Source organism: Maylandia zebra, linkage group LG7 (assembly GCF_041146795.1).
Source record: "Maylandia zebra isolate NMK-2024a linkage group LG7, Mzebra_GT3a, whole genome shotgun sequence".
In the NCBI taxonomy this organism is placed as follows: Eukaryota; Metazoa; Chordata; class Actinopteri; order Cichliformes; family Cichlidae; genus Maylandia; species Maylandia zebra.
Genome location: NC_135173.1, coordinates 46578750 through 46597463, shown reverse-complemented (window position 1 = coordinate 46597463; position 18714 = coordinate 46578750). Strand labels below are relative to the sequence as shown.

The 18714-nt window shown below is 40.7% G+C and overlaps 2 protein-coding genes across 2 annotated transcripts; one reads left to right on the top strand and one right to left on the bottom strand.

Moving 5' to 3' along the window:
• Window positions 1-2278: 2278 nt before the first annotated feature.
• Window positions 2279-16558, top strand: nup155 (nucleoporin 155). The gene is made up of 34 exons (XM_004538063.5): window positions 2279-2448; window positions 2705-2876; window positions 4554-4691; window positions 4820-4916; window positions 5080-5150; window positions 5228-5320; window positions 5667-5930; window positions 6019-6092; window positions 6202-6293; window positions 6411-6508; window positions 6597-6764; window positions 6879-6979; window positions 7098-7268; window positions 7379-7489; window positions 7649-7743; window positions 7835-7920; window positions 8066-8207; window positions 8366-8432; window positions 9034-9149; window positions 9620-9717; window positions 9845-9978; window positions 10100-10291; window positions 10521-10659; window positions 10765-10900; window positions 10981-11134; window positions 11214-11318; window positions 12330-12484; window positions 12650-12779; window positions 12875-12988; window positions 13128-13248; window positions 13404-13514; window positions 13857-13993; window positions 14118-14224; window positions 15383-16558. Exons 2-34 carry the CDS (start codon window positions 2735-2737, stop codon window positions 15519-15521), a joined length of 4098 nt encoding a protein of 1365 aa, XP_004538120.3. The 5' UTR covers window positions 2279-2448; window positions 2705-2734; the 3' UTR covers window positions 15522-16558.
• Window positions 16559-16967: 409 nt separating this feature from the next.
• On the bottom strand, window positions 16968-18472 carry ora5 (olfactory receptor class A related 5). Its single transcript, XM_004538065.2, has one exon. It carries the CDS (start codon window positions 18427-18429, stop codon window positions 17305-17307), a length of 1125 nt encoding a protein of 374 aa, XP_004538122.1. The 5' UTR covers window positions 18430-18472; the 3' UTR covers window positions 16968-17304.
• Between the last annotated feature and the right edge of the window lie 242 nt (window positions 18473-18714).

Genomic DNA, 18714 nt, shown 5'->3' with positions numbered 1-18714 from the left:
TGACACAGATAAATAGAAGTGATTCTATGAAGTTAATTTCAAAAAGGCACATAAGCCCATGTGACAGAAAGATTAAACTCATCTGTCAATGATTCATAATATGTTACCACGTTCAATTTATTGAGCAAAATTTGTCATAAAAGGTACGAATTTTTAATCTGCTGTGGGCACTTTGTTCCTGTCTAACGAGCTTGTGTGTTTTATAAGTATTAGTGTAAATATAATCATACTAATAGGTATATGCAGTTTTTTTACGTACACCTTTCTACCACTGAGTTTACCCCCTTTTTGCCTTCAGAAGTGCTTTAATTTGGGGGGGGGCAAAGATTCAACAAGGAGCTGGAAACATTCCTCAGATATTTTGATCCGTATTGACAGTGTCACACAGTTGCTGAAGATTTCTTGGCACTGCATCCCAAAGGTGCCCTATTGGATTGAGATCTGGTGACTGTGAAGGCCGTTTTAGTACAGTAAACTCACTGTCATGTTCAAGAAACCAGTTTGAGATTATTTGAGCTTTGTGGCCTGTTGTGTTATTCTGGCGAAAGCAGCCATCAAAAGATGGGTACACTGTGATAATAAAGAGATAGATGGTCAGCAACAATAATCAGGTAGGCTGTGGTGCTTAAATTATGCTCAGTTGATACTAAGGGACCTAAAGTGTACCAAGAAAATATCCCTCACACCATTACAGCACCAGCAGGCTGAACTGTTGATACAGTGCAGGATGGGTGTTTATTTATGTTGTTTACCCTAAATTCTTACCATAAGAAATTGAAACTAATCAGACCAGGTAACATGTTTTCAGTCTTCTTTTGTCGAGTTGTGGTGAAGTGTAGTATCAGTTTTCTGTGTTTAGCTGGCAGGAGTGGCACCTGGTGTGATCTTCTGCCACTGTTCATCTGCTTCAGATTTCAGTGAATTCAGAGATCTTCTTCTGCACAGCTTGGTTGTAAGGAGTTGCTATTACGGTGACTGTTGCCTTGTTTTCGACTCAAAGCAGTCTAGCCTGTCATCTGACCTCTGGGATCAACAAGGCATTTTTGCCCCAAGAACTGCCGCTTGCTGGATTTTTTTTGTCTTTTTTGGACCATTCTCTGTAAACCCTAGAGATGGTTGTGTGGGAAAATCCCACAAAATCCATGCATGAGATACATGCCATGTGTCAATTCAATTCAATTCAATTTTATTTATATAGCGCCAAATCACAACAGCAGTCGCCTCAAGGCGCTTTATATTGTACAGTAGATCGTACTGTACAATAACATTGTTATCCCAAGCAATCTGTTTTTGACTCTTACAATCAGCCCAATTTTTCTGAATCTTTACATTTGTATTGAATCTACTATTTCCAAATCACATTAATTTAGTTTTGATCAAATTGAATGATAATTTGTTTTTAATCAAGCCAGATCTTCAGATCAAATATTTATCATCATCTCATCCAGTACATATTACAAATCAATACAAGAGAAGAACATATTAGTGTCATCAACAAAAACTAGCATTTTTAACACGGTGGACACCTCACATTGATGTACTGTGTAACTTTTGAACAACAATTGGGGCCCAACACTGACCCCTGGGGGAGGCCACAAGCAATGTCCATACATACGGAGTAACAATCATTTAACTTCACAAACTATTGTTTGTTTCTTAACTAACTCCCAACCAAATTTAAAACTACACCGTAATGCCACTGAATCAATTATTTGTTATTAAAATATCATGATCTATTGTATAAAACGCCTTTCTTGATAGCCCAAACACACTGGGTTTTTTTTTGTTTGTTTGTTTTGTCTAGGGAGTTTGTGACGTGTTTAGTTTAATAATGCCAGTGATGTTGATCTGTTTGAAATAAAACCATACTTAGTATCTGTCATTAGTTTATCGTTGTATCATGAGATTCAGCACACATTACACATATTCATAATTAATCACTATTTTTTGCAATAAAACATTATGTTACACTCGAAGGTTTAATTTTTGATTGCAAACCTTTTTTGAATGCATAATAAAACATAAAAGTTGCGTTTCTGCTTGAGAAACTAAAACTGCTGACCTTTGTAGAATGAGCGTCTCACGTTTAAAAAAAAAATCAAATTTACAAGAACAATTGAATACGTAGATTTGAAAACATCGTTATTTGAAACAGCACTGCAGATGAAACAGAATACAGCACGTCTTTCAATGGTTTAAGTGGTTATTTTGCGGAATATTTTACAGCTCTTCTTGTGTATCTTTGGTGGATGGCAGTACAACACACTCTGAAGGAGACGAAGAAGAAGTTACACCGGAAATAACCCTTTCTCTACTCCTGTGCATGAGGTTGGCGGGCTGCTAGCTGTATATGTGTATTGGGGGTAATTCTTTGAATTTTGCTGCTCAACTGATCAGCTCAACTCGTTGACCTAACACACCAGAAACACGCGGAATCGTTTCATTTGGGTAAAGCAATGACCGCACTTTTAAATGCTTTATTTCACTCTTAGCTGGCAGTTATCTGTATGCTAAATAATAGGTTCTTAGTGGCAGCAGAAAGCTAACCGGTGTTCTGTCAACTAGCTAACATTAGCTAGCAGCAACTGGAAAAAAAAAAAAGTTAAAGTTTTTGGTGTATCGCTTGATTATTTCTCTCGGGTATTTACGGAGGGCATCTGGCCAAATTGTGCAGTCGATTAATTGTGAACTGCTTTTTGTGCAGATAGGATAGGTGAGCGGTGGTTGCCCAGCCATGCCGTCCCCCGCTGGACCCAGCAGCCCCGCCGCTGCGCTCGCTGAAGCCCTGGAGAACTCCTCACGGCTCATCGACAGACACCTGCAGGATGACCGATGCTTTCCCGACCTGTCAGAACTGCTCGGAGTCCCCTCACACAGTAAGCTAAGGCGAAGGAAAGACCTAATGATAGCTGTTTGTTTACAGCTCATGCAACACTAAGAGTAGAGGAAAAACTGGGATGGATAATGTCGGTGAAAGCAAATGTTGCAGGAGGTTTTGGACAAAACTTTCCTACAGAGGATCTGAGCAGCAGTTGTTGCTCATGTGTGTGTAAAATACAGATTTCAGGAGTGACTGTGGGAAATATGGATGTGTTTGGGTGAAGAGAGACAGTTTAAAAAGTTCAGGGTGATGTGTTGAAAAGCATGAAAATGTGAAGGTTTAGCACTTAGGGGTTTTTTTTTAATTAAATGATTTAAGGCAAAAAGCTTTATCAAAATATTTGGTTAAACTCCCGTAGATCATCTCATTGTAAGAATGTATTCTCCATATGTGATTCTTTTTTTGTTTGGTTATTATTATTATTTTATTTAACTGTAAAAGGAGGAAAGCGAAATCTGCTCCACAGATTTATAAGCAAATGAAGCATCTCTATGTTACGCTTGCATCATGGTATTTTATTTTAAGGGGCTAAATTATTCTGTTGCTCAGTAGTTAAAAAGATAGATAAGGGAAATGCAAAGTTCACATTGGAATTATTTCATATCACTTGACCAAGTTTTGGATAAAATTCTCAGCCTAACCATCTCTGATTTTCCTGACAAAAATTCGAAAGCCAGGGTACACCTTTGACATGTTTCCAGTCTGTTGAAGGGCTAGCAGATAGTGACAGGCAACCATTAACTCTCACATTTACACCTTTAGAAGTTTAGGCAATCACCTATTAACCTAACCCCATGCATGTCTTTGGACTGTGGGAGGAAGCTGGAGTACCAGGGGACACTGGGAGAACATGCAAACGCCACACTGGATTTGAACCCGGTGCCTTCTTGCTGTGAGACAACAGTGCTAACTGCGCTCCTTATTATCAGTTTGTTTTTGTGTTTAGGGGGCATTTTTAAGACACCATTTTCTGTGGAGCCATTTTCATATATTGTAGGTAGTTCTCCTAGTAGCTAAGTAGTCGTTCAAATATTTTAGGCCAAATATCTGCTGATGTGACTGAAGGAATATGGAATTTCAAAAGTGTAGCTGAAGTTCAACATATATTTCTGACAGCGTGAATTTTGATGAAAATTTTAATAGTTTTTGGAACACAGATTTCCATATATGAGGTGTTTTCTGTACTACCAAATTACTCATATCAGATGAATGGTTCGTTGATATTCCAGACCCGCCCCCCCAGAAAACCCGCCAAAACATCACCGTAACAACTTAATTGTTACTTCTTCTTCTTTTTTCTTTTTTTTGCAAAGATTTGGTGTCTTTGTTTATAACTTCAGCCTCACTTTCTCAGCATGACTTTTAAAAAATATATATTTTTACAGATGGTATTTAAGAGAGCTTAAATTTCACAATGTGAGTGTCATGCACTAGGCTAAAAGCTAAAGCCTGTCAGCTTCCTTATTTGGAAGTGTAGTCCTGGAATTTTCTTCAGGAAAACCAGAGACGGCCAAGCTTGATGCATTTGGTCAGTTGATATAGAATGAACCATTGTCTTAACACCTTTCAGTGTAACATCTTTATATATTTCAACAACTATATTGCTTACCTTATTTTACAGTGATGGAGAAAAACTTAATACTATAAACAGACTTCCTGTTGTTCTTCACAGATATGCCGTCCCTCTCCGGGGTGTCAGATATGGACTACCCACTCCAGGGGCCTGGTTTACTCAGTGTGCCTAACCTGCCAGAGCTCAGTGCAGTCCGCCGAGTCCCTCTGCCACCTGAGCTCGTGGAGCAATTCAGCCGTATCCTTTCGTTCATTCAGGAAAAACAAATGCAATGATTTTCATCTGACATATCGAGTAGAAAATATGTTCATTGCACTTGTGTTTGTTCCACAAGTAATACGAGTTTCAGCTTAACCAACTTGTAGACATGCAGTTCAACTGCATGATGGGAGTTTTCCCTGAAATTTCTCGAGCGTGGCTTACAATCGACAATGACATCTTTTTGTGGAATTACGAAGATGGGTGCGTACCTCTTGGATAAAACAGGACTGACTGACTTTTACAAACCAAGTCGAGTGCACAAACTCTGCTAATATTATTAGTAATAATATTTTTGTTGAGAGTCTTTATTGATGATAAAACCAGGAGTTGAGGCATTTTTTTTCTCTTTTTTTATTCCTTGCAGAGGAGACGTGGCCTATTTTGATGGCCTGATTGAAACTATTTTGGCAGTCGGCCTAGTAAAACCAAAACAAGGTACGCCTAGGCACTCGCAAAGCATTTGTCATCTTTTGTTTGAGTAATTCTTATGGGTTCTGTTTTTCTTTTCTCAGGGATTTTACAGCCACACATTCACTACCTCTTAGTATTGGCCACTTCTGTGGACGTGGTCATCCTTGGGCTCAGTTTCCCCAAAGGTCAAGCTGGTAAGTGATTCCTCATCAGAATTTTTGTAATATTTTGTAGGTAAAAGAAAAGGTTTTCCTTTTAACATTAATAGTTACACATTCCATCTCAAATCCTGCAGCAACCCTGGTATTAAGCAGCAGTACATTAAATTATATCCAGCTGTTTTAAAGGCATGTATTCAGTTTGTTACCATTTACATTGTCAGCTATATAACAACAAATGCCAGACAAGCACACTTTTAAGAATCGGTGTGAGGATATTTGTATGGATGTCAGAGTTGGGTAATGGGAGTAGTGCCTATGATATCATGATGTGCTTATGCTGGTTTATCTGGGTCATATTTGTGTCTCTCTCTTGTTTCAGGGTTGAATGACAGCATGTCTGGTGGGATGCAGCTGCTACCAGACCCTCTGTTCTCAATCCCCACAGACAACACCTACATCCTATCCATCACCTCCACAGATCTGGGACGCATCTTTATGGCGGGGAAGGACGGCTGCCTCTATGAGATCGCTTACCAGGCTGAGGCAGGCTGGCTGAGCCAACGCTGCAGAAAAATCAACCACTCTAAGAGCTCTCTGTCCTTCCTAATCCCTTCTGTTCTTCAGTTCTCCTTCTCTGAAGATGGTAAGGAGCAGGTTCACGTTTCCAGGTGGAGTGAAATATATCTGCCTGATTAAAGCTGACTGGAACATTTTGTTGCTTCTCTCCACAGATCCCATTGTGCAGATTGCAATAGATAACTCTCGTAACACACTTTTCACACGCTCAGAAAAAGGTGTCCTTCAGGTATGAGGCACATTTTGTGCGTACATATCTTTCTGATCGGCCCGGAAAGCAATAAATGTGCAGTAATCACCTGTCGTTTTAAATAATGAAATACTTTCATATTTTTCAGGTGTATGACCTGGGTGCTGACGGGCAAGGAATGAGTCGCGTGGCAACAATGTCACAGAGTTCAATTGTTGCGGCTGCTGGAAACATTGCGAGGCATGTTTTAGTTTAATAAACATCAATCAAGCTTCTTTTTGTGTTGTTATCCGCTCAGAGGAGAGTATTTCTTTTTTTTCTCTGCCTATTTGAAAAATTCAGTTTTTCCATTTTCAGGACAATAGATCGTTCGGTCTTCAAACCCATCGTACAGATCTCTGTGATTGACAGATCAGAGTCCTCAGATTGCCATCTTCTTGCCGTCACCCACGCAGGTATGTTATGAAATATTAATCAGTATGAGATGAAATACTAGAATACGTGCATTATGTATCGGTCTGTACTGATACTGTGTTTCTGCAGGTGTGCGTCTCTACTTCAGCACTACACCTTTTGCACCTCCGCACCAGAAGAACGTTGCAGTGCGACCTAGCCTACTAGCTATGGTACACGTTCGCCTTCCTCCAGGTTTTTCTGCCTCCTCTACCCTCCAGAAACCCTCCAAAGTACATAAGGCACTACACAGCAAAGGTAATAAGCAAATGGCACTCAGATCCTGAATCATTTATTTGTTCGTTCAGTAACGTACCGGGGCTTTGTTGGCAAGGAACCACATCTGTCTTTAATACATTTGAAATCTATCAGGTGTTCTTCTTATGGCTGCTTCTGAGACAGAGGACAGTGACATTCTGTGGTGCATCAATCACGACTCCTTTCCATTCAAGAAGCCCTTAATGGAGACGCAGGTTAGCACAAAAAAAGTCATGCAATGAATAAATTAAATGTATGTTTTCCCTTTCTTTGGCACTTTGTTAGATACTGATCAGTTTATCTGTCATGTTCGCTGCACATGTTGCATTGCAGATGATGTCTAATGTAGATGGACACTCTTGGGCTCTTTGTGCCATTAATGAGGAGCGACCGGCCAATTTTTTTACTCCGCTGAACAAGGACCATATCCCCATCACCAGTTCTCCTGTGGTGGTCCAGCAGCACAACATCCCTCCACAGAAGTTTGTCCTCCTCTCTGCAAAGGTTAAAATTGTTGTCATGATGCTTCATGTTGCATACGTAAACTTAATCTTGTTACAGTGTGACAAGACATTATCATAACTGTACAACTAAAAGTGTCAAATCTCCTTCAGGGGAGTCATATTTTTCAAAAGCTGAGACCAGTAGATCAGCTCCGTCACCTCCTGGTGAGCTGTGCTGGAGGGGAAAGTGAAGAAATTGAACGCTTCTTCAAGCTCCACCGGGTAAAATCACAATGACAATCACTGTGTAATGTTTTATAATCCCCTTATCATACCATGTAGCAGTAAGCCTATGCATGTGACTAGCTAGCAGCCTTTGTGACACACAGACACCTTCATCACATGCAACATATTTTTGAATCATTACTGTTTTCTGTACAGGAGGAGCAGGCTTGTGCCACAGCCTTAATCCTCGCTTGCTCCAGTGCTGCTTGCGACAGAGAGGTTTCACAATGGGCTACCAGAGCCTTCTTCAGGTCAGTTAATGGTTTGATATATGTAAATATTTCCAGTCGTTCACAGTGTGCACAAACTAAAGTCAGTGCTGTTTTTTACTATTTTGATCAGATATGGAGGAGAAGCACAGATGAGATTTCCTGCAGCCTTGGCGTCACCCAGTACTGTTGGGCCTGTGATGAGCTCTCCAGCACCGGGTAAATGAACAAACATTTTGCTGTGTCCACCTGGCTGGTGGGATGTGACCAAATCATGCAAAACAAGATCTGTACGTGAAGAAAACAATCATTTTAATCGCTAACTATAATATTTACCATCGTGCATTATTAATGCCCCCTTCAGGTATTATACCCCCAGCACTGGCCACACCCTTTGCATCAATGCAGTCTGGCTCTGCCCCCATCACACCTATGTCAGCTGGCCCTGAGGTGATTTTCTCCGGGAAGCACAACGGCATTTGCATCTACTTTGCACGCATTCTCGGGTTAGTAAAGCCTGTTATCATTTGTCACATTTTTCTGGGTCACAGCTTAAATACTCAGCCTCTGATTCAAAGCTTTGGTTGCTGATGTGTGTTGATGTTGTCCTTAAACTGCTGAGTCACATGTCTTCCTCTCCTGTTTTCCTGCTGACTCTGAACAGAAATATTTGGGATGGCAGCCTTGCTGTCGAGAAAACTATCAGCAAAGGGAATCAGACTGTCAGTATTGTAAGTAACATTACAGTTACATTTACTCACAGCAGAATTGTTTGGATTGTAAAAAAAATCTTGGATGTCAAGATAATTTTCTCCGGTTGAATGGAAATAAAATTTGTGCCCCTGTCAGCCCGTCCCCCTGGTTCATTCGAAATCTGGATTAGCTTTCCTTTTATTAGAGATCTTGTCTTTGACACTTGATTGGTGCTTGCCACTGGATTTGCATGTTAAGGACCTGGTTTGTTCTTGCTTTCGTCAGCTGAGAAATATTAGTTTTATTTCTAAATCTGTCCTGTAATTCACTCTTTAACGAGCTTTTACTGAGGCAGGTAGATCGTCTGCAGTTTGGATGATCTACAGAAGATCCTCCCAAACGTTCCCATGTCATACCTCTACTGATCTCATTGCTCCCAATCAAGTTTAGAATTCAATCTGTGAGCTCAGTGGATTCATTTAGCATTTTATTTGTCCTTATTGTCCTTCTTTTGTGGTTTTTATTTGATGTGAAGCTCCTTGTGATTTTTATTTTGAATGGCGCTAAGTAAATAAAACTATTCCTATCTCTTACATGTTGTTAATAATTAACACTAGCTTTCATCCTTTACCCCCACAGTTGGAAAGCAGTGTTAATTCATTTGATGTGGAGTCAGTCCTTCACGAGCTCTGCGGCTTGCAGGAGTTTCTGGATAAAAACTCTCAGTTCAGTCCCTCCTCTCTCGGTGCTGCAAGGTGAAGCTCCTTACAGATTTGTTTATTCTTATTTTGAGTTAATAGCTGTATTGATACCTCAGAAAGTTGTTAGATCTTTTGCAACATTGCCTTCAAATTAAAGGAGTAGAATAATATAAATGTAAAAAGAATTAAAGATTTCCTTCAGTTCAGTGAGCAGAATACATGATGTAACACCAGCTGGGATATGAACAGATGGTTTAACTTTGCTGAATGTTTTAGTGTGCGGAGAACAGTTCAGCTCAGGTGATTAAGGACTGAAAAAGGTATCAAATGAAGTTCTGTTTAGATGAGACGTCCCCTCAAACTAGCTTCTGTTCAAAACCCTCAAAAAACCAAAACACTTTCCTTTTTGATGTTAATGCACAAAACAGGATCTGTAGATGCTAAAAAGATAAAAATATACTTCAACAGACTCTTGTTTCCTATCTCTCTTGTATAACATCTGTGTTGTTTCCTCTTATCTTCAGCTCCCCTGCCAACCTGCAGCAAAGGCTGCTGGGATTCATGCGTCCTGATGGAGCCAGCTCTCAGCAGGTTCAGCAGGAACTCCAGAGGAAATATCACAGTGAGTCATGAATACAGGCTTCATTTTTTCCCCTGAATATTTTTTTTATTACACTATATATAAATGTGGGAAAGGAAACACAGTGTAAGTTTTTTTTTTTTTTTTCCTTTGTCATTTCCGTTTCCAGCCAAGGCTCAAGTCTATGAGAAAGTGTCCCTGCAGGCCATCCAGCAGTTAGTGCATCGCTCATATCAGACTCTGGCCCTCTGGAAGCTTCTCTGTGATCATCAGTTCAGCCTCATTATGTCTGAGCTGCCAAAGGTGCATATGTGCACTGCAAACAGATGCTCATACCCCTGCAGTAAAACCTGGTATTCAATTGAAGCTCCCCGTTGTTTTTGGAGTGCTCCTTTGTCATTCTGCCATTTCTTGTTATTTGCAGGAGTTTCAAGAGCAGATGAAGGGAGCAAGTTTTAAAGATGTTGTGATAAGGGGCAAGGAGTTATCTGGAGCGCTCATCACAGGACTCATTAATGTCTATATCAAAGATAACGCCTCCGTGGATGCTATCAGCAATCACCTGCGCGACATCTGTCCGCTGCTGTACAGCAGCGATGACAGCGTTTGCTCCAAGGTTCGTACACACACCTTTTTTTTTTTCCACCTCTGTGTTAAGTATAGTTACAATTATTGCTGCTTCAGGGGTATCACATTCTTACTTTATTGATGTGTGCGTCTTGTTTTCACATTTCTTATAATCATGGTATTTTTTAAGGCAATGAGGTCTTGTACTAAGAGGTTATTGATTTATCCACATCGATTCATGTGTCTCAGCACTGAATTTGCTCTTGTCCCCCACTCAGGCTAATGAGTTGCTGCAGAGCTCCAAGCAGATCCAGAATAAAGCAGATAAAGAGAGAACACTGAGAGAGTCTTTACGGCTCTACCAACAGATCAGCCAGCACACAGACCTCCCACTTGTTTGCTCCCAGTACAGACAGGGTAAGGAGATGCAAGACATCTCCACTATCTCTGTTTATATTTATATATATATATATATATATACTGTTCGTGAGATTTATTTTCTAACGCTGCTTATCTTCTCAGTGCGTTTCTACGAGGGAATCCTGGAGTTGTGTCTCACTGCGGCAGAGAAGAAGGATCCACAGAGGCTAGGGCCTCATTTCTACAAGAATGGAGAACCTGAGCAGGACAGAGTGGGACAGCAGGCCTTCCAGGAAAGGTAGAAGAAGCCTTAAACAAATCACCCACATCAGAGATGTAGTCATCACCGTTCTTTATCTTTGCTTTTTAAACCTCCAGACTTTCATGTTATAAGTGCATCACAGACACCATGCAGGAGCTGGTGAACCAGAGCAAAGCTGCCCCACAGTCCCCCAGTGTCCCTAAACAGCCCGGTCCTCCTGTCATGACCTCTGACCCCAACATGCTCAGCAATGAGGAAGCGACAGCTCATGTGAGTAGGAGTTTCTCTCATTTCTTTCTGCTGCACTGTGTATCATCTTCATTTCTAATAAAAATCTGTTCCTGTGTAGTTTGAGCAGATGCTGGGTTTGGCCCAGAGGTCTCAGGACGAGCTGTTTCACATCGCGCTCTACAACTGGCTGATTCAGGCCGACCTGACTGACAAGCTGCTCGAGGTACTGTCTGCTTGCTCGTAAATGTTTTGTTTCAGTAAAGCTTGTTTTACCTTTTCATTTTTCTTTCTCTTTTTAGTTGGCAGACATCGGTTCTTACATCAGTTTAGATCAGGGGTGGGCAATTCCAGGCCTCGAGGGCCGGTGTCCTGCAGGTTTTAGATCTCACCTTGGGTCAACACACCTGAATCACATGATTAGTTCATTACCAGGCCTCTGGAGAACCTCAGGAGCTAATTTAGCCATTTAAATCAGCTGTGTTGGTTCAAGGACACATCTAAAACCTGCTGGGACACCGGCCCTCGAGGCCTGGAGTTGCCCACCCATGGTTTAGATTCTATTTTCAACCAGATTTTATTGCCCCAAACATAACAGCTAATATACATGGAAGACAGGTGCTGAGAAAATCTGAAATTTATAAGGGAACAAATGAAAGGAAAAAATAGTTTCTTTAAATTCAAATTAATCAAGTAATGAATTAATTTCTAGTTTTAATTTGTTTGTAGATTATTATTTAGATTTTTAAATAAAGCTCCTCATTTATTTGCTTTCCCAAATGACCTTTCTATTTATTCATGAATGTTTCACATCTCCTTTTTATTGATTCATCCAAAGCTTTTGCACCTCAATTTCATTCAAAGAAATTTTTTATGAAAAAAATATATAAATGAACTGGTGTGTAAAAAAACTAGGAGAATTAAAACCGATTTAAATACTTATCAAGGCAAGTTGAAACTACATTTTTTTTAAAAAAAATAAAAAATGTTTGATTCCTAAAATGTCTTTCACTTGACGTAAAAACTCCCCTAAAATAATAAAAAAATGAATAAAAAAATGTTTAAATCTAACATTTTACTGCATATTCAGTGTTGTTTTACTCTGATTCTTGCAGTTTTATTTTTTACACCTCCACACATTTGTGTATGAACAAATTGAAGATGCCTTTTGGCATTGTCATGGTGATTGCACACCAGTATATGATACCCGTGTTTGTCCCTGTGCTCTGCGGTCCAGGTGAATTCTCCATACTTGGAAGAACATCTGATGCATATGATCAAGCAGGACCAGAGTAAAGTTCATAATATGGACCTCCTGTGGCGCTACTACGAGAAGAATCGTAACTTTGGCAAAGCTGCCCACGTACTGGCCCGCCTCGCCGACATGCACAGGTTCGGACACAGCAGTACAATGCCAACGCCACAACATGCAACACATTTACATGGAAAATTGGCCACCTCCAACACTGACTCCTTCAGCAAGTGTATACGTTATATTCAACTTATTAAAAAACAATTTAGAAAAAGTACCTTGATGTTTGCACTCTGATCATGTAGCACGGAGATCTCACTGAAGCAGCGTTTGGAGTACATCGCTCGAGCCATCCTGTCTGCGAAGAGTTCATCCTCTATCTCAGCTCAGGCATCTGACGGAGAGTTCCTCCATGAGCTGGAGGAGAAGATGGAGGTAACCCTGACGTTGTAACGCTTACAGTGAAAGAAATCCTAGCCTGAAATTCAGCACATTCTGCTCACGCTCTGTCTACTTCCTGTCTGCCATAGCTTGTGCGTATCCAAGTACAGATACAGGAAACCTTGATCAGACAGTACTCCCATCATCCCTCTGTGAAAAATGTCATCTCTCAGTTGGACTCGGAACTAATGGACATCACAAAGGTAACGTGCAACTGTGGAACAGAGAAGAGTGTTTTTAGGAGTATTTTAACACGCTAGCCCTAATTTAAAGGTGATGGATAAAGAGTTTTGTTTTTACAGTGAATAGAAATTTGTTTGTGGAACTGTTTTTGTTGCATAGCTCTATGGAGAGTTTGCCGATCATTTCAAATTGTCTGAATGCAAACTGGCCATCATTCACTGCGCTGGACACTCTGACCCGATCCTGGTGCACTCGCTGTGGCAGGAGATTTTGGAGAAAGGTGAGCGAAATGTCAAGATCCTGCAAAAATGCAACCTGGGACACCCCCCCCCCCCCCCCCCCCCCTCTCTCACACCCACACACACCCTTTCTGCTTTATATTTATGTATTTTTTTGCATGCTTTATATCTCACTTATACCTCTTCTCTCTTTCAGAACTGGAAGATACTGTGGCCATGAGTCCAGTAGATAGAATGAGGTCTCTTAATCTGAAGCTGGTATCGCTTGGAAAGATTTATGCTGGAACACCGAGATATTTCCCTTTGGGTAAGCTGTAATTACATTGAGTTTTAGTCTGATTAAAATTTGCCAGCTTGCACTTTAAAATTTTGTCAACAGTAATATAATTGGAGTTCCCTTTAGCATCATTTATGTCAGCATGTCTCTGGTGTGCAGGTCTGTAGGGTCATGTTGGTGATTAAGGCAATTGTTTAATTATCCTCCTTTTTATAACCAGCATGTTCAAGCTTGTCATGCCTATGGAGGCATTTATTAATTTTATATAAATCATCGGTACTTGCATGCATGCACATAATCAATTACGTACCCGGGAGTGAACATATTGCTGAGTATGCGATGCTAAGGAGCTGATGTATCCTGTGATTGCAGAGTTTCTAGTAAAGTTCCTGGAGCAGGAGGTTTGCCGGCTCAACTGGGATGTGGGATTCGTTACATCCACTATGCAGGAGATTGGAGTGCAGTTGCCACGTCTGTTGGAAGTCTATGACCAGCTCTTCAAAACTCGGGTACATGCAGTACCCTGTGACTTTTTAAGCTGAACTTTCTTTTAGTCTGTTCAGTAATGATCCACCTATCTCAATGAATCAAAAAAACCAACCCTTTGTTTGTTTGTTTCTAAATTTTTCATAGGATCCTTGCTGGCAACGTCTGAGGAAACCGCTTCATTTAGTGGAGTGTATCCATGTACTTCTCTCAGGATATGTAGAAGACCCCAGCAGGGTACCAACTTATGACAGGTAATTACGGTCTGTTCAGCTCCTGGCCTGTAGTGGCTGCGGTAGTGTTCACAGCATTAACCTAAGGTCCCCAGTGAGCATTACTATCACAACTGTTGCCATCAGTCAGTGTGTAAGCTGATTATTTTATTTCTTTTAGAGACGATACACATTCATCAACATTACTGTACATGTGCCAGTGTTGGTTAAATCTCTGTTGAACTTTTGTCCCCTGGACAGATGTTGAAAGGAAAAAGAGCACACTGTTTAAAGCCATTTAAAAGTCCATGAAAATGAACCATATACAATAAAAACCACTAATATTAAATAGTACTGGAATAGGGAGTTTAAGTTTGCGCAGAGGCAGTTAAAACACAATCCCTTAATCTCTCTTGTACTACAGATGAACCTGTGAAACTTTAACCGAGATTACATACAAAGAAGTCATAAGAGGCATGCTTTTGTTTACTCATTGGGGGTGAAGATCAGAACTGAGAACCTCTCAGGCCCAGATTATTCTCCATTTTGGACAAGGACAGCTGCAGATCCAATGCACGAGCAGGCATTCCTGTAGTCTTCCTTCTGGTAGTCTGCTGGCTATGCACATGTGTAGTTGGTACGTTAAAATATAAATTCTCCAGGGACGAGTCTGGCGAGACATTTACACCGGAAAGTATGATCTTGGTTTATTTTCAAGACTTTAGATAAAATCTTAAGCTAAATTTTAAATGCTGTGAGCACAGGAAGAAAGTACTTAAAAAGCGTAACAGAGAGTAATGACGCTGAACTTTTTTTTTTAAGTAAGTGAATACATTTTCTAATTTTACACCAAAAATAGAAAATGTATTAAATGTTCCATAAAAGGAGCAAAATGATCACGCTTTAAATACAGGTCTTATCTTGATCACACTAGTGTTTTTTGTACCCCCCCCCCCCCTCTTCAGTGTGATGCATTTTTGCTGTTTCTAAGCAACAGATCATGCCCATCATGCCAGCTCCCAGCAGGCAGTCAGATACCGTGGACAAACATGTAAAACCTCACCTCGTTTGGCCACATGTGATGTTTAGTTTGCACTTTGATCATTTCTCTGTGATTTATTCAGGTCAGAGTTCACTAAGACTATATGAAGCATCCCATTTCCAAACATTGCAAAGTTGTTTTTGTTTTGTTTTTTGCAGACGTCGCTTCACTAACGTGTGTCTTGACAACATCTGCGGTTACCTCGTGGAGCTGCAGTCCCTGAGCCCAAACTCTGTCCTTCAACAAACCATCGGCAACTTCAAGTCCCTGCAGGCAAAGCTGGAGAAACTCCACTGATGTAACTGTGGTCAAGAGACGGGTGACTTGTTGGTGTTGCCCTGTTGGCCTTAAGTGAAAACTGCTGATTTAAAGTGTGTTTACATTGTCAGCAAAGGACAATATGATGATGACGTTTGTATTACAAAGTAGAGTTTGGCTCTTTTTTCCCCTCCAGTTTGTTTTGCAGCTTGGAGAGACAGGTTTTTATAACTTATTTGATACATTTTGTTAGTTTAAACATTATGCAGAAATACAACCTTGGAAAGAATGACTGTTATTTGCATTGTGTGCAAATAACAGTCATATATCTAAAGATGAGAAGACACTTTTTTCATCACAAATATGAAATCCCTTTAAATTTTACAGCTTATTGGTTATAGTGGAAATGCAGTTATGTGATGGTTGATTTTTCTGGTAAAATGTCCCCAACTGAAGCCATTTCTTCACAGGGGAATGATTTTGATTGTTCTATTGCCTGTCTGCAAACAGTTTAGTTTTATATGTTGTAATTATGTACATAACTTGTCCATAATGCCGTCGTTTCTGCCACAAGTCATTTACACATTTCATTTTATTATTTACAATGAATGTTTTGTCTGCTTGGGCGTTAGATTTAATGGTGCCATTGTGTGTGAGTGCTTTTTTTGTGATTGTTTTGAAAGCAGAACGATTTTTTAACTCTGCAAACTTTGGCCCACTTGGAAGAAAAATAAATAAAACTCATTTTTAATGAAATAAAACAGAACTTTTGAGGATGTTTTCAAAACACTACACAGAAACTAGGTGTTGTCTGTGAACTAGACACACACGTGTTCTTGGTTGAGATATATCTGTGTGAAACTCTACAAATGATCAGCAGAAAGGGGCATTTAATTGCTTTGGGTGGATGTGACACTGTTTACATAATTATCTTTAATTGACTCCCTCACTCATGCTTTCTTAGAAACATCAACCCTACAAGGCAGTAATTGCTAAATTACAATTAGCTGTGTGTTGGAGTACACAATTGTGTTTTGATTCTTAGCCTCATGAGAAATAAACAGATTTTGACCTGATGTTGGGTTTATTTTTGTTGGTATACTTGCACACGCTCCAGTATAGTAAGCCATGCATAATGTCTGTGAGGGAAAATGTCTGAAGGTTTGCATCTGTTTTCCTAATGCTTGAATGTTTTTGTAGAAACCTAAGCCAGAACAAATACAGGGTTTTCCTGGAGTATGTGTAAACATTTTCCATTTGATTGTTTTAGACCCATGATTGTCAGATATGTGTTTTTATAGCTGAAAAGTAGCAAACTGAACATATGGCAAACTGTTGGTACAAGCAAAAAGCCATCTTTTATTTGTGACGATGTAATCTCAGATACAATAAAGATGACAGTACCTTCTGTTAAGCGTACAACCAGTCACAGTGAAACTATTCACACTCTGTCACTCTGAAATGACCAGAGAGCTTGTTCTAAGTAGGTGAGGGCCACTTGTCATATTGAATTTTCTGCTCTTTAAATGATAGTCAGGAGGTCTTGAAGATATCGTGCTTCTCTCAGAGGTTTAGAGGCAACTGTGGGCATTGCAAAGCCTTCGAAAAATTTGCTTAAAATAGGTCTGAGTTCTGACTCCTCTGTCCTCTTTGTAAAACAGTGTGCTGACCGATTTGGATCTAGCCTTTTATAGTGCAGGAGAAATAAAATGTATAAATAAATGCAGATGAATAAACAGTGAAGCGGTTTGATATAATGTGTTGGACAGCTGAGTAAAAAGAGAGTACACTGAGGCTCAAGAGAAAGAGCTGGGTGTCTTTTTTATCTTTTGGATGAGCAAGTGAGTTTTTTCACTCCGTGCAGGAAGATGTAGGGAATGATGCACGTGTAGGAGGCTGCGATGTAGCTGGACACCTCCACTACTATTGATGAAGTGTGGATGTTGTTAGTAATGTGCAGAAGCAAATGAGTCAGCCAGCATACCAGCACCACGCTGGCTACAGCCACCACGCTCTTGGCCGCTCTCACCTGAGTGCTTGAGTTCGGATGGGGTTTAGATGGTATCTGAGAGGGCCTCGAGAGATTTGGCTGAGCTCCAACGCTGCAGTTCTGGGGAGCATTGTGGAGACTATGGCCCGATGGCTGTCGGTTTGGAGAGGAAGGAGCAGGCACACCTGTATAAATGTGGTTTGTAGATGTAGAATCTCTGAGATCTTTTGAGGTGGTTGGACCAGAGATGATGCTGACCGATGCCTTGTTGCGTTTGCTCTCAAATCTCTTTCGTTCCTCTTTAACCATCTCCTTGGTTTGATCAGAGTTATGACTCCTTATACGTTGGTGGTTTTGAAGCAGAGTGATGACAATCTGGGCACTGGCGAATACAATCCCAGCCATAGGTAAAGCGTTAGCCAGGGTTAAATAAATTGCTTCATATATTTGCCTAGCATTTGGATTAGGGAAGATCTCTATGCAATCTTCGTGGCTGTCATTTGCCACCTCCAGTGTGAAGAAGAAGAAGTGTGGGACGCTGAAGACCACAGCCACCATCCAGCTCCCAGCAAGCAGACAGCCCACGAGACACAGGCTGTCCATCTGCACCGGTGCGCCGCCTCGTTTCAGGGAGCCGACCAGCTTCTGGTGCCAGAAAACACTGATGAAGAAGGTTGTAAAGATGCTGCTGGTTTCAGAGAGGCCAGCACAGAAGCAAAACACTCCACAGTAGGTCTTCCCCAGGAACCACCGCCCAGCAAAATCTGCCATGGTGTCAGGCAGGTCCACCAGGTAGTTGGTGATGAGGTTGGAGATGGCCAGATTGATGAAAAGGACCTCGTTTGTGCGGATGCTGGATTTGTGCCTGGGCAGGGAGCATATAGCCAGCCAGTTGTTTCCCAGGATCCCTGCAATAAACATGAGTGCTCTGATGATGGCTTCAATCAACTCTTCCATTGTTTCACAAGATCAGGCAACAACTTGTCAGCCTTTAGATCAGTGTGGGAGCTTCACAACCTTTATATAATCTGAGGAGGATGCTGTTAGCTTTAGACATTTATAGAGGAGGGGAGAAATGGCCCAACCCCATGGAGCTTTCATTGTGCAGTCCCACTGAGATGGACGTGTGTTTCTCATGTCATGCCTTCCCAGGAAACTTCCCCTGGTAGATTATAGAAACTGCCATCTGAGTAAAACACAGAAAGAGGTAAATCCAAAGCCAAATCTGAAAGTTCAGTGAAC

What these genes read in the sequence shown, in the direction of transcription:
- nup155 (XM_004538063.5), top strand. Translation starts at nt 2,735, where the DNA reads ATGCCGTCCCCCGCTGGACCCAGCAGCCCCGCCGCTGCGCTCGCTGAA. An exon ending in CGCCTCGCCGACATGCACAG is followed by an intron (nt 12,485 to 12,649) that starts GTTCGGACACAG and finishes CTGATCATGTAG; the next exon opens with CACGGAGATCTCACTGAAGC. An exon ending in AACTAATGGACATCACAAAG is followed by an intron (nt 12,989 to 13,127) that starts GTAACGTGCAAC and finishes TTTGTTGCATAG; the next exon opens with CTCTATGGAGAGTTTGCCGA.
- ora5 (XM_004538065.2), bottom strand. Translation starts at nt 18,429, where the DNA reads ATGGAAGAGTTGATTGAAGCCATCATCAGAGCACTCATGTTTATTGCA.